The 16,049-nt window shown below is 47.1% G+C and overlaps 1 protein-coding gene across 1 annotated transcript in view; it reads right to left on the bottom strand.

Moving 5' to 3' along the window:
- The window catches only part of C2CD2 (C2 calcium dependent domain containing 2), a 63,577-nt gene that overhangs the window by 34,577 nt on the left and 12,951 nt on the right, over positions 1 to 16,049 (bottom strand). The window contains exons 2-3 of the mRNA XM_040231462.1: positions 15,659 to 15,757; positions 2,623 to 2,742 (exon numbers count right to left, since the gene is read on the bottom strand). Of these exons, the coding sequence (XP_040087396.1) occupies positions 2,623 to 2,742; positions 15,659 to 15,757 (219 nt within the window). The remainder of the gene's footprint in view (positions 1 to 2,622; positions 2,743 to 15,658; positions 15,758 to 16,049) is intronic.

Raw genomic sequence — 16,049 nt, 5'->3', positions numbered from 1 at the left:
CACTCACACGGGCCCCCACCTCACCCCGCCCTGATTGTATGCAGGGGCGCATCAGCACTCTTAGCCTCTCTTGCCTGGGCCACTGCACAGCCTCCACATGGACTCCAATCTCTCCCAGGGCCCCATCCAGCCCTGCCTGTAAGTCATGGCAGAACCATGCACCGCCCCCTACTCCCCGCAAAGACAAGCATGCTCCTTGGAACCTGTGAATGGATTTCCTCACATGGCAAAAGGGACTCTGCCCGTGTGATCAGGGTAAGGACACTGAGGTGCGGACACAATCCTACATGATTCCAGTGAGCCCACAGAGCTTTAGGAGCCCTGAAAGATGGAAGAGGAAGACAGAAGAGCATGCAGAGAGAGGCGACTTGAAGGCAGAGGAGGATGCCAGAAGCCCAAGGGTAAGGTTGCCTCTAGAAGCTGGGACCTGCCCTCAGCTGACAGCCAGCCAGAAATTGGACCCTCAGTCCAACAACCATAAGGAGCTGAATTCTGCCAACAACGGGTGAGCAAGGCAACAGATTCCCTCCAGAGCTCCCAGAAAGGAAGGCAGCCCACCAGCACCAGGATTTTAGCCCATGTTGGACATCACACCTCCAGAATGGTGATTGATAAATGTGTGCCATTTTCAGCTAAGATGTGGTGATTTGCTTCAGCAGCCACAGCAAGCTGAGCTACCATCCCTCCTTCTTCAGCAGGAGACTCCTTCTAAAGCCAAACTTTTGACCCTTCCCATCTCCATGCTTCCTCCCACCACCCAGGGAAAGGGAAGGAAAGGATGGCTGTAGAATTGTTTTCTCAATACTGGGTACTTCCACTCATGCTAGCAACCAGGTAAGACAAAGGATGCTCCTGTTGCCCTGTAATTCTGGGCAACTCTAGCAAAATCGTGCTTTAATTTCATTGCCACAGTCCCTGAGTTGTTCCACCAGGTTGGGGAGAGGGTATAGCTGCTGGTCTCTATGCAGTTTTTATCTGAAGAACAGAGGAGGGAATGCCTCCTGCCATGAGCATTAATAATTCACCAACCTCTAGCAGCTGCTTCTGCTTTGAGAAGTAACCCACAGGCTGCCTTTAAACTGTGTTAAGAGATCAAAGACACAATTGAATTACCTGTGTCTGAGCTGCGTAAAGTGGCACAGCAACAGCATCTCAGCAAACATGTTTCCTTGGTGAATGTCTGTGGTCCTTGCTGAACTCACCCCATCCTGAACACATCCCAGACTTTAAAATTATCTTCTAACCACACTGTCCAAACAACTAGGGGAAGCAGGAGGGCTTTATCATCTGACAAGTCCATGAGGTCAACTTAACTTCCCTGACTCTTGAAAATGGATGGGGGCCGGGGATGGGTTTCAGAAGAAAAGCCATTTAGGTAGCTGGAAATTGTTTGTCCTGGTTGTTTAAAACCATGTCTTTTAAGGAAACCAAATGGAATACAATCTCTTCTTGTGGTTGAGAATCTTGAAAGATTTATGATCACCCTCCAAATTAGCAGCCAAGCACAAGTTGAATTGGCAGTGACCCCTAAAATAGACCCAGAAATTAACAATTTCTACATTGCTCTAAACAAACAGCATCAGTGAACTTCTGTTCCATGTGTGACATACACAGTTATCTGGTGGGTTAGTCATGCAGAAGCTTCACTAACTCTATTATAATTATTATCTCTATTTATAATTGTTCAATGTATAAAAATATATCAGTTATAAAAGTTACATATTATGTGTCTATTACAATTATTATAATAATGTTGACTATCCAAAAATAATGGTGATACTCATTTTCTAACATAAAAGTAATGAGCCTTTTAAAGTTGATTTTTTCAAACACTAAAAGGAAGAATGCTAAGTCCAGACCTTGAGCTGTTTTTTCAAGCTGCAGGGGACTTTTGAGGGCCAGCATCTGATTCTAAATTATTAACAGAACCACCTTCCTCATCTCAGATGCCATCATCCTCAATCCAACAGTCAACAACATCTTAGACATGTGCCTTGAAAAATACCATATCTCCCATATTTGATAGATGGAAACTCTGAATTCATTATATATATGTATACATATGTGTGTACATATGGTGGTTTTGGTGGTTTAGTCGGACACTAAGTCCTGTCTGATTCTGGCAACCCCATGGACTGTAGCCTGCCAGGCTCCTCTGTCCATGGTGATTCTGCAGGAGAAAATACTGAAGTGGATTGCCATTTCCTTCTCCAGGTGGGTAAATATATGTGTGTGCATACACCTGTGTGTGTATCCATGTGTATATATGTGTGTATATATACCTATGTGCGTATATACATGTGTGTATTTATTTGGAGTGGGTAGCCCTTCTGTTCTCCAGGGGAACTTCCCCACCCAGGGATCGAACCCAGGCCTCCTGCATTGCAGGTGGATTCTTTACCAACCGAGCTATCAGGGAAGCCTGTGTGTATTTATACATAAACGTATTACATGCACACTTTTGTATTTCCCACAAAGACAATATAATATGAAGGTAACGGTCTGAAACTAATGAGCAGTAATTAATGAAAACAGGAGCATTCACGTCTGTGACAGCACCCCCACTCACTCTACAGATTTACGGAAACTTTTCCTAGGACACACTCAGTCTCCCAATTTTACCTGTAGATGGAGCGGAGAGAGCCGCACACCATACAGTGAGCGCCCCGTGTCCTCAGACGAGGGTGGCCCCACGCTGACCAGGAACTGGATGCTCTCGCCCACCACGTGACAAAATACCACCTGGAGGAAGGGCCAGAGAGCACGCAAACTTTACACCAGAGAGAGGAGAGCGTCCACCTTACCCATCTTCAGTTCACTGAACAAAATAACCTGGACTCTGCAGATCAGCAAGAACGAGAACTCAGCTTCAAATGTGGGTGACTAGCTAGATGCCTATCTTTTCTATTACACCAGAGCTTAAAGACTGGAAACAATATTTCCAATCTTTTCTTCCTGATGTGTTCTCAGGACTTGCCCAAATCTAGTTAGAATCTTTCCACACAATTTTTTTTGGCCTTTAAATATTTCTTTTTTCTATTTCTTCATGCAGCTGATTTTTAAATTTCCTGGGCAATTTATTCATACGGTGTGAAAGCCATTAGTCACCATCTCTCAGTAAAAAAAAAAATGAGCCTTAAAAAGAAAATTAGTTATGGATGCTTACAGGTAAAATTTTTTTTTAAGTACCCAGAACATAAGAAATTGTTTCTATTTAAATATATTGTAACCTATTGTGGTTTAAAAAGATGTGGGGATAATTCAAAGAACTGTGAAATATTAAACGGTTACAAAATGATACAGTCTTAACAAAAATAGAGTTGTTAAAATGAGCTCACTTTAAAACCTATGAGACAAAGCAATTACATCAGGAACAAACCAGACCATATTCCTGACATAAATCACAAAGCATTTTAGCGAGAGGACTGGGAATGCTGTCACCGCAAAGGGAAGCGCTCAGTCCCCGACAGCGAATCCCTGCAGGAGCAGACCTTCCAGAAGGAGGGACCGGCCACGTTCCTGGCAAGATGCCAAGCGAGCCCAGAGCAGGCTGACTCGGAGGCCAGGTACCAGATGCGCCTGGTAGAGGGGAGCTGGGGAGGAGGAGGGGTGTCTGGCAGGGGGCCAGCATGTCTGGCCAAAGCCAAGGCATCAGAGTCTGAGAGGAAGGCAAGATGGACCCCCACACTCCCAAGGGAACAAGCTGACCCCCACATTGGATGGTGTCACTTGGGAAGGAAGGAAAAATTCTTTAATTCTCTGGTGGATTTAGAACCTAAAATACCAAGTAGAAAGATTAACAAAATAATTACTTTGTCGGGGCAACTGCTATTTCACAAAGTTCAGGCTGAAAACATGTCTCCCTCCCCCCCACTCCTGATCCCCGGCTCACTGGCCCCCTCACAGGCATAGCTCCACTCGGAGCCCACCTGCCCCTCCAAAAATGACCTGATCTGTACTACACAGAGACCCCCCCAACAAGGGGTCCATTTCCAGGGTCCATTGGCAGCACAGGGTTAGAAAAAGAAAACCCTGCCTTTTCTAAATACTGGCAGAAAATTGCACAACCCTTATTTTCATCCGTTGTTGTAAAGGACCTCTCTGAGGACTGACGTATGTGGATTAGTTACATCTTCATCATGTTATTGTATCTCCAGAGTTCATCAAAGGTTGGAACAAAAAAATGTTTGTATAAGAAATGTCGCCTATTCACTTTAAAAATAAATGCTCTGTAAACATTCCTTGTAGGAGGAATGCATTTTGATGCCGGATGAGTTACACACACACAAGTGACATGATAGAAAATTCTGTCCTTTGTCTCAAGAGCTGAGGTCGTTTTACTCCTTAAAGTGAAAAAAAAAACAGTCAGTGATTGGTTGACTTCTGTTATTTCTATGGAACTTTCTATATGAAACTAATTAGAACGTCACTGAGAACCTTGACAGATTCATTAGCACCCTAACTCAAGAAGAGATTGGTTTCTGTTTGTATTCAGTTCTACAAAAAGCTGGACCCCTCTGCTGATCCAGTGGTTAAGAATCCCAGGGGGCAGCCTAGATGAGGGTGAGTTTGGGGGAGAATGGAGAATATATATACATACATATGGCTGAGTCCCTTGCTGTTCACCTGAAACTATCACAATATTGTTTGTTAATTGACTATACACCAATACAAAGTTACAAAGTTAAAAGTAACTATAAGAAAATAAAAGAATCTGCCTGTCAATGCAGGGGACAGGGGTTCCACCCCTGGTCAGGGAAGATTCCAGATGCCTCAGGGCAACTAAGCTCGTGCACCACAGCTTCTGAGCTCATGCTCTGCAACGAGAGGAGCCACTGCTCTGAGAAGCTGCAGACCACAGCTAGAGAAAGCCTGAGTGCCGCAGTGCAGTCAAAAATAAATCCATTAATTAATTTTTAAAAAGAATGAAATTAAAAAAAAAAAAAAAAGCTACCCCACTGCTTCGTTTCTGATACACGGATAGCTGAAGCACCTGGTTAAAAGCAATTAAACCAATAATCCAGCATAGATTTTAAGACTTTAAAACTTCTAGAATGCAAGCCTCAAAGGTCACAATTACCATTCACGTCACATCTGGAAACTAGATGCAATCATTAAAACTGGGACACCTTTTGCAGAGATCCCTGGAAGGTCTTCCCAGCCCTATGCCAATACTCTCAGTAACACCTGTCATATGGACCAACCGTTTCTCGGCCTCTCTTCAGTGTTCACCTGAGAAACCTAATTATAACAACTATCTGATCAGTTTCAGGACGGGCAAACAAAATGCCCCCACCGTTCCTACAGGTCCAGTGGGGAGGGATAATGACCAGGGCCAACCTCTGCTCCTCCACCCTGAGAGTAAAAGTCCCATTTGTCAAATGGACCAGAACAAAATGGAAAAGAGATTTTAAATATAAGTAATCTTCTTTCAGGGCATTATGGTGTTTTATACACAATGGGGATTAAATGATCTCAACCCAGGCAAACAGTGGCCAGGCTGTCCCTGTAACCAAGGGGTCCCTTCTTGGAATGGCAGAAGGCAGGATCACCCGATGCAAGGTCAAACAGACCCTTCCACCCAGGGCCAGAGTGATCAAGGTTGATGTCTATTAAATACGGACAAACAGGTAGAGACCCCGATCTTGACCCTAGAGTCTCCCTACCCCAAACACAGACCTGTTCATGAGGCTCCCTTCTGAAGTTTATACATTAGGTCCTCAGAGCATCCCAATTACACTGAGCCGTTTGACATGGCTTGGGCTTCCCAGGTGCAGGTGCGCTAAGTTACGTTACTCACGTCTGATTCTCTGTTGTTTAGTCGCTCAGTCATGTCCAGCTCTTTTGCGACCCTGTGGACTGTAGCCCGCCAGGCTCCTCTGTCCATGGGATTCTCCAGGCAAGAATACTGGAGTGGGTTGCCATTTCCTTCTCCAGGGGATCTTCTTGACCCAGGGATTGAATCAGTGATAAAGAATCTGCCTACCATCAGGAGATGCAGGAAACATGGGTTTGATCTGTGGGACCATAAAGAAGGGTGAAGGATGAAGAACCGATGCTTTCAAGTTGCGGTGCTGGAGAAGACTCTTGAGAGTCCCTTGGACTGCAAGGAGATCAAACCAGTCAATCCTAAAGGAAATCAAGCCTGAATATTCATTGGAAGGACTGATGATGCTAAAGCTGAAGCTCCAATAATTTGGCCTGATGTGAAGAGCGAACTCATCGGAAAAGACCTTGATGCTGGGAAATATTGAAAGCAAAAGGAGAAGAGGGCAGTAGAGGATGAGATGGTTAGATAGCATCATTGACTCAATGGATATGAGTCTCCCAGCAAACTTCGGGAGATGGTGAAGGACAGGGAAGCCTGACATGCTGCAGTCCATGGGGTCTCAGAGAGTCAGACATGACTGAGGGACTGAACAACAACAATTACTCCAGCTCCTCCTTCTCTGAGAACACTCTAGAGAACTGGAAATAATTTCATTACTTTTGTCTTCAAAAGAACTAGGAACACAGCTGATAAAAAGGACCTAAAAGGTTTATGTCACTGAATAGTTTTTACTTTAATCACACTACATGACATCATGAAGAAAGAACTTCAAAATAAAATGGAAGAAATGACCTTTCACTAATCATTCAGAATTCCCAGTCAGGTCTCTGCCCCAGCTCTGCATCCAGCCTGGGTCAGATAAATATTCTGTAAGATGGCATGTGTGTGTGTGTGCTCAGTCGATAAGTTGTGTCCGACTCCTTTGTGATCCTATGGACCGTAGGATGGGATTCTTCAGGCAAGAATATTGGAGTGGGTTGCCATGCCCTCCTCCAAGGGCTCTTCCCAACCCCGGGGTTGAACGATTGTCTCCTTTGTCTCCAGCATCGCAAGCAGATTCTTTACCACTGAGCCACTGAGATGGCATGAGTCTGATATAAAATATTACTTCTACTCTGGAACAGAAACTCATTTTAAAAAGTAAAGTGTCATTGGCTGAAAATCCTCAAAACATTTATAAAGTTAACCCTATTGCCTGCTTGTTCACAACACATGGCTGAAGATAAATTTTTATACGCTGTCTCCCAGTGGGCTAGGGGCTTCCCTTGCAGCTCAGCTGGTAAAGAATCCGCCTGCAATGCAGGAGACTCAAGCTCCGTCCCTGGGTTGAGAAGATCCCCTTGGAGAAGGGAACGGCTACCTACTTCAGTATTCTGGCCTGGACAATGTCCAGGACTGTATAGTCCATGGGCTTGCAAAGAGTCGGACACAACTAAGAGACTCTCACTTCACTTCACTTCACTTCACTTCCCAGTGGACTGAGGTGGAAAACGCTGGAAACAAGATGGCAGCCAGCCCCAAGGAATGCTGGGTAGATGCTCTATTTCATCCCCTTGAGGGGTGTGCCTTGGACCACACTGGCTCCAACACCCCACCCCCACCCATACTCTCCATCCCTTCTCTTGTTTGGATTCTTTAAAATGAACAATGAGGCTTTGAAACTGTGGTGCTGGAGAAGACTCTTGAGAGTTCCTTGGATGGCAAGGAGATCAAACCAGTCAATCCTAAAGGAAGTCAACACTGAATATTCATTGGAAGGACTGATGCTGAAGCTCCAATACTTTGGCCACCTGATGCGAAAAGTTGACTTATTGGAAAAGACACCGATGCTGGGAAAGATTTAGGGCAAGAAGAGAAGAGGGTGACAGAGGATGAGGTGGTTGGATGGCATCATCGACTCAATGGACATGAATTTGCAGTCCATGGGGTCGCAAAGAGTCAAACACGACTGAGTGACTGCCAGGAGGTATTGTTGCTACATAATGCAGCTTAATGTGGGCTTTCCTCGGCTTAAAAATCTCAGAATGCGTTCTCCTCCATGGTCTCTATGCATTAAAAGACACAGACAAGACACTGCCTTTAAAATGAGGGCAGGAGAGAGCTGGGTCTTTTCCAGGCTGGCTGTTCTAGTGCTCTGCTCAGTCATACCTTCGTCATTAGCCACTGCCTCGTGTTCCAGCTCACAAACAAACCCCCAGCTTGCCCAAGGGCCCTTTCAGCAGTATACACCAGGCTAAGTACCTGAGGGCTGACTCAGCCCAGATTCCATCTGCCTCCCTTCAAGCAAACAAGTGACTCTCCCAGAGGCTCTGCTCCCATTCTGGCCTCAAAGGGTGGGGCCCCCAGGGAGGAATCTCTCACCTGCCTTTGGAAAGACCCTGCTTCAAAACAGTTTCACAAGTTGTTAGAACTTTAGCATAAATACCAGGCTAATAGGGTACCTGGAATTTCAAGTCATGCAAAACCAAAAAAAAAAAAAAAAAAATCAGTTCCATGGTGGCTCAGTGGTAAAGAATCTGCCTGTCAATGCAGGAGACACCAGTTCCATTCCTGGGTGGAGAAGATTCTACACGCCGCAGGGCAACTAAGCCCGTGCACCGGATCTACTGAGCCTGCGCTTTAGAGCCCAGGATCTGCAACTACGGAAGCCCGTGTGCCTACAGCCTCTGCTCTGCCACAAAAGAAGCCGCTGCGACAAGAAGCTGTTGCATCACAACTAGAGAGTAGTCCCCGCTCGCTACAACTAGATAAAAGTCCCTGCACAGCAATGAAGACCCAGCACAACCAAAAGTAAATAAATAAATATTCACTCATCCAGAAAAAAGAAAAAAATCAACCAAATTTCCTATTTGCAACTACAACTTTGTGTTCCACTACCCTGGCAAAGGAGAAGGGGGTGACAGAGGATAAGATGGTTGGATGGACATGAACTTGGGCAAACTCTGGGAGATGGTGAGGGACAGGGAGGACTGGCGTGCTGCAGTCCATGGGGTTGCAAAGTCAGACATGACTTAGTGACTGAACAACAATACACTTGCAAAGCACGGGGTTCACCAAGGTTTGGAGAGAGCAGAGGAGACCCCCGAATCTTTCAGAGTGTATTTTAGTGTATAAATGTATAACAGACAGCCTTTAGATCGAAAAATCCATGTGCTCAGAATACACAATTCATACCCAGGGAGGGTTGCGGGGTTCCCCGACATATCACGTGGAATAAGATTCTGGGGGAAATTCCAAGCAAATGCCTCAATCTGTTCGTTGCTATGGTTTCATGGAAGCAAAGGTTGGTTAGTGCCTTTCAGTTCCCCTTTTTCCATCTTCCCTCTTTCCTGGGGAGGGTGGGAGCTTAAGTGAAATGATAAACATAAAATGATAATAATAAGAAAGGAAAGAATAATCGTAACAGCACCATTTATGGCGTATCACAGTCAAAGCCTGTTTCTGGAGGCTGACTTGGGTTCAATTACAGTCTCTGCTTATTCAGTGGTTCTTAGTTCCCTCACCGGCCTCTCTCTGCCAGGCTTCCCTCTCTATACAAAGGTCATGATGCTTTCTTGGGTGGAGGAGAGCTGCGGGTCCTAAGGAGAACAGACAGAACCTGTATAGCCCAACAACATCAGGAGCAGGTCCCTGCAGGTACTGCACAGGCCGGGGCCAGGCAGGGGTTCACCTTTACAGACATAGCCCATGGCTCAGAAGGAGGAGGAAATACCCAAGACAAGCTCACAGCCAGCCTGGATCTCTCTGACTTCTAGATCTTACTCCAGTCTGGGTGGATTGTTGTTTATTTAAAACTTTAACCTGCAGCTGATCGATGCACCATTAGAAGCCTCTATTTATTTACAAATGACACAGACAACAAAGCTAATTCATACTTTTTACGGGGTAGGGCCACCCACCAAGGTAAACAGCACTGCAGTCCCTCAGGACCAATGTTTGTTGTTTTCCCTGGCGAGCCTTCAACATACGAATCCCGTTTACAGGGACACTCACCATGCTTGCTAAGGAAATATGTGGCCTTTGCAGCAAGTGCCTGTCCCGCACAATCTGCCTAACCCCGGTTCATGTTCAGGGAGCTCAAATGCTGCCCGTGTAGACCTCATGCCTCCACAGGTGCACCAGGAGGGGCCGCTGCTGCCACCTGAGGACGAGGAGCTGCTCTCGGGCTACTTGAAATACAGAAATTAAGTCTCCATCTTCTGGGTCAAACATTCTGGAGCAAAGCTCTTCCAGGACATGAGCAAAGAGAATGCAGCTGAAACTTGTTGCTCTTGTGTAAGAGTGTAATTACAGTCTGGGAGAGAGAAATGTGCTGGGGGTGTGTTGGGACTGGAAGGGAGGACACAGAGAGCCCTGCAGAGAAGTTAAAGGGTGATGCCTTGCTCCAGGAGTGCTGCAGACAGGGGTGCTTCCAGTCGCCACCCGAAAAGATGCCCTTTCAAAGGAACACAGGTGCCCTGTCCCAGGAGCACTCCCTTAGAGAAATGCCCCAGGCCCTGGTAGGCTTGTCTCTTGGGATAAATATTTGGTGGTGTCCTCAGCTCATGGCACACAGTTTTTAAAACCCTTGGAATCTCCGGAGTGATAAGAATGTCTTTTAGATGCTAAGGAGATGACTGGTGACTGGGGAGCTAGATAACAACAGGAGGCAGGCAGGAGGTCCGCACAATCAAGGCGTGATGAGAGGGGAGAAGCTTTGCCACCTGGAGTCCAGGGGAATGGACAGGGACTAGAGATGGGATCACAGACCCATGGCCTATGGTTTAATCAGATGTCCTCTGTAATGGAACCTCCATAAAACCCTTTAACAATGGGGTTCAGAGAGCATCTGGTCCTGGAAGGGTGGCACATTAGAGGCCATGGAAGTTCCCGTCCCTTCTCCCTTCCCTGCTCCAGACACCTCTGCCATTTGGCTGTCCCTGAGCTGTGTTCTTTATAAGACACTGGTAATGGTTCAGAGGGTAAAGCGTCTGCCTACAACATGGGAGACCCGGGTTCGATCCCTGGGTTGGGAAGATCCCCTGGAGAAGGAAATGGCAACCCACTCCAGTACTCTTGCCTGGAAAATCCCATGGACTGAGAAGCCTTGAGTCCATGGGGTCACAAAGAGTCGGACACGACTTCAATTTCACTTTCAATAGTAAGGAAGGGCTTTCCAGGTGGCTCTGTGGTAAAGAATCCTCCTGCAGTCCAGGAGACCCAGGTTTGATCCTTGTGTGGGGAAGATCCCTTGGATGGCTACACACTCCAGTATTCTTGCCTGGGAAATCCCATGGACAGAGGAGCCTGAGGGCTACCATGAGGTCACAGCAAGTCAGACACGACTGAGCAAGTAAACAACAACAATAGTAAGGAGACTGCTTTCCCAAGTTCTGTAAGCTGTTCTTGCAAGAGGAGGGGTTGTGGGAACCTTCAACTGTATAGCCAGATGGTGGGTACAGGAAGCCCAGACCTTAGGGGTGGCCTCTGAAATAGGGAGCAGTCTTGTGGGATGGAGCCCTTGATCTGAGGGGTCTGCACTGCAGTTGGTGCCAGAATTGAACTGAATTGTAGGACACCCAGCCAGTGTTCAGAGGACTGGAGGACTGCTTGCTGGGTGGAAGAACAAATGCACACATTTGGTGTCAAGAGTCATAAGCAAACCACTGAGAGGTCCCCATTCAGCCCTGGCTGCAGAGTGCTGAATGTGCAGCTCCCATGGGTCCTGCAAGACGACTCCAATGCTCTGATCTATGCAAGACCTCACTCTCTGTGCAGGACCAGGGCAGGGGGCTTGCTGATGAACAGATATTTGCAACGGTGGTTACTCTGGCACACAGGGGTCTTCAGGGGCTGCAGGAGAAAGTCGGAGCACAGAGCACTTGGAGGGCGGGGGGAGGCCCAGTTCTGTTCTGGGGGGTCCTGCAGGGAGACTCAAGTTCAAACCCAAGTCAGGAAGATACCCACAAAGGGAGACCAGAGCCCCATTCTCATCTGACCCAAGCCCCATTCAAGTCTTGATCCAACATGTGGCTATATACCAGCCCCTTTGTCCAGGCAGATTCCTCCTCTTCGTTACCTCAAATGCCATCCACATGTCCCTTGTCAAGGCTGAGACAGGAGGATGAGAAATATGGGCCCTGATACTCTGAGGGGAGCAGAGAAAGGGCAGGGTCGGGGAGGGGTGGTGGATGTCCTAGAATCTCTGGTCTGTATTCCCTGGACACGATCTGTTTGCATCCTGAGGTTCTGCTGTGGATTCCCCTTCTCAGGAATTACACTGCGCAGAGGGAGCTTGTGACAATGCTGGTACAGGATTCAACCTACGTTTGGAGACCCTGGGGGTGGTTCAGACCCTGAAAGGAGGAAGGCACCGTCATCAGCTCCTGGGACGATGTCTGTCCTTCATTTAACTTGTGGATATTTGGGAACCTCCCATGGGGACACGTTACAAGAGAAATTGACTAGTCAGCCTCGATTGCTTTGCAAGTGGGTACCCTGAAATGGGCTGTGATCAGTCAAGATGCACGTCCAAGAGAGGAAGAGGTTGTGTACAGGATCCAGGCACCTGGGGTTATCCTGCTCCCCACTTCCCGCGGGCCAGGTAGATCCCCACGGGGGCCTGATCTGGTTCCCTGGGACCACGACACTCAACCCACTTTCCTGCACTGCTCAGGGGGCTGGGCTCCTGCCCAAGAGGAGGGCCCTGATGCCAGCACAAAGGCACTGGCAGGCGCTCAGGTCCTCTCTGGCCAAGAAAACATAGGAGACAAGAACTATGAAGAAACTTGTAAAAGAAAACAAAATTGTGCGCACTTTCCAGTAGTTTACTGGGTGAAAAGCTTCCTAGAACAGAGTGCAGACAGCTCTGCCCATGGTCCCATCTGCAGGGAGCAAAGGAAGGAGGGCTGAGAGCAAGGAGGAAGAGGGCAGACTTAAAACACTTGATGCAGGGCTTCCCTGGTGGTCCCAGGGTTAAGAATCCACCTTGCAACACAAGGGACACCTGTTTGATCCCTGGTTTGAGAAGATCCCACATGCTGGAGAGCAACTAAGCCCAAGGACCACAACTACTGAGCCCATGGTCTGCAACTACTGAAGCCCGTGCACCTAGAGCCCGTGTCTGCAACAGGAGAGGCCACCACAATGAGAAGCCCGGACACCGCAACCAAGAGCAGCCTCCCACTTGCCCCAGCTAGAGAAAGCCCGAGGGCAGCAACAAAGACCCAACACAACCAAAATAAAAAATTAATTAATGGAATGTTTAAAAAAGAGTTAATGACAGGCTTTAAACAACAACAAAAAAAAGCCTGTGCACTTCTATACATTGTTCTCAACTTTTTGATGGGTGTGCGATATTTCTGCCCTGGTATTAAAACAAACACCGTTTAACCATCCACTTTCCAAACGCTGCGTTTCTGGTACTACCTATATATCAAGACCTTTAAAAATGGTCTATGGCCATTTCTAATCCCTGCTCCCTCCCCAGCACCTCCAGGCCAGTCTCTGAGCTGTGTTCTCAATACTGACAGTGTCAGAAATCAGGAAACAGAAACTGTCCACCACAAAGGGGCTTGAGGCTTATTTGTCAATAATAGGGCACTCAATCAATGCACAGGGGCCCATCCCAAGCAGGGGACTTGGGTAGGTCAGGCCTACAGCAAGCTGCCCCCAGACCCCTGGCTTCTGAAACCTGGGCACCGCACCACCTGCTCACAGGGCCCCTTCCAGCTCTCAGGGCTATGCTGGTGCCATCCTGCCTTGTTGCCACCAGTTTTCTCCCAGCATCTCCCAGAGATTTCCCATGCTTGCTGCAGGGCTTATGGAGCTCTGAGGCTCCAGGATCCACCACGGCATGGGGAGAGACAGCCCTTCTGCATTGCCAGGGCAAGAGACGCTGGGTCAGTGCCTGGGTGACCAATTCTGGAGCTGATTGTGTGAACCTACAACCCAGGAACCTCACGCTTGCCCCAGAGATACTCCCAGGCTTGAGTCTGAGGACTCAGGAGACAGTTCAGGGCAGCCTTGCTGCACTTGTGAAAAAGAGAAAAACCGTCTCATTGTCCATCTGCAGAAGGTGGACAAAGCTGCCTGTGTCCACCCAGAGTCGTGAACTGCAGTTCCAGCTAATGAACTACAGCCCCAAAAACCAACCTGGGTGAACATCCAAACTGCCATGTTCTTGTAAAGAGAAAGCTTGTTGTGAAAATGTGCACACAAAACAATAAACATTTGCAATGCACAAATGATGTTCTAGCTGACCCAGGGTGGGGGTGGGCGAGGATACACAAGGACGGGGTTCCAGGGGCTGGGTGGGAGCTCCTTCTGGGCCCAGGGGCCACCCAGGTATCTCCTCCTCACAGTCTGCTAAATGGTATGCATTTAACTTGACAATAAAATATCAAGAACAAGGGGAAGCTTATCCTTAAGAGTCTCTCAGCACTTTGCAGAGACTTTTTATTACCAAAAATTTTTCCCATTTTTTATGATAGTTGACCAGTGTAACAAGTAATTTCAGCCTGTAAACTGTTAGCAACTATAAAATAAACTCTGTATAATAGCTAAATGGCTAAAATCTATATATTATGCCACAGAATTATTCACATATTATTTATAACTGTACTTATATAAATCTAGAGCTTCCCGGGTGGCCCAGTGGTAAGGAACCCGTCTGCCAATAGAGGAAACATGAGTTCCATCCCCGGGTCGGGAAGATCCGCTGGAGAAGGAAATGGCAACCCACTCCAGTATTCTTGCCTGGGAAATCCATTGGACAGGGGAGCCTGGCGGGTTCCAGTCCTTGGGGTCACAAAGAGTCGGAAATGACTTAGCAACTAAACAACATTTTATAAATTATAAAATGTATGTTTAAAAATAAATAAATAAATAAAATGCATGTTTATAATTTAATAAAATTTATAGATCAGTCCTGGGTGTTCATTGGAAGGATTGATGTTGAAGCTGAAACTCCAATACTTCGGCCACCTGATGCAAAGAGCTGACTCATTTGAAAAGACCCTGATGCTGGGAAAGATTGAGGGCAGGAGGAGAAGGGGACGACAGAGGATGAGATGGCTGGATGGCATCACCGACTCAATGGACATGGGGTTGGGTGGACTCCGGGAGTTGGTGATGAACAGGGAGGCCTGGTGTGCTGCAGCAGTACGTGGGGTCACAAAGAGTCGGACACGACTGAGCGACTGAACTGAACTGATATATATATAAATTTACAAATAATCTGATCATTTAAACTATACAATCGAATGGCTTTTAAATATATTAAATATATGTTAGATATATTTCACATTGTTGTACGAGCATCCCCAGCACCACCTTTAGAATGTTTCGTCACCCCCTAAAATCCCAGCCCCATTAGCCGTGATTGTTCACAGCCCACTCCCAGGCCCCGGACACCACTTGTCTGTCTCCACTGATTTATCTATTCTGAATATTTCATGTGACTGGAATCTCGTAATATGTGCCATGTCTGGCTTCTTTCGCTTAGTGGAATGTCTTCAAGGCTCATCCACGTGGGAGCACGTGTCAGAGTCGCATTCCTTCATGAGGCCAAATAATACTCCATCATGTGGGAATGCCATATTTTATTTATCCATTCATCAATGATGGGCCATATTTTATTTATTTCTTTGGTGTAAGATGTCTGGCATTTTCAATAATTCGAAGAATAAATTCCCCCACCCCAGTTTAAAAAAAAAAAATTGAAGTATAGTTGATTACAATGTGTGTCAATCTCTGGTGTATAGCAAAATGACCCAGTTATACATCCCAGTTTTAAACTGGCTTCCTGGGTGAGGAAAGGCCTCCAGCAGGTGACGGTGCCTGGCTCACCTTCTCCTGGGCCGACCGGCCCACGCTGGAGACTTGCTGCATGCTCAGCTCCAGGGGTGGCTGCAGCAGGTCCTCCTGGAAGCAGAGGAGCAGCGGGCCCTGGAACAGAAGAGCAGAGTGAGGAGATGGTCCCCCCGCCGCGCCCGCGCCCCCCGCGCCGGGCCGCAGCTACTTTCTAAAGGAGATGATGTACTTGCTGCAAAGCTCTGCAGCTCTAAGAAGATGTGATATGACTTAATTTGGTTCAATAGGTGCTTCTGAAGAGCAGCCCGGGACAAATATCAGTAAGAAACTCAGGGACAAAATAAAAAATGTGGCAATGAAGACGGCACAGGGGGTTTTGAGAGCTCAGCTTCACAGTGAGAGTGGAGAAACCAAGGCTCCCAGGAGG

The sequence above is a fragment of the Oryx dammah genome, unplaced genomic scaffold (genome assembly GCF_014754425.2).
Source record: "Oryx dammah isolate SB20612 unplaced genomic scaffold, SCBI_Odam_1.1 HiC_scaffold_2, whole genome shotgun sequence".
NCBI classification, from domain to species: domain Eukaryota; kingdom Metazoa; phylum Chordata; class Mammalia; order Artiodactyla; family Bovidae; genus Oryx; species Oryx dammah.
Note: the sequence above shows the minus strand (reverse complement) of the source record. Positions and strands in the feature narration are given on the sequence as shown.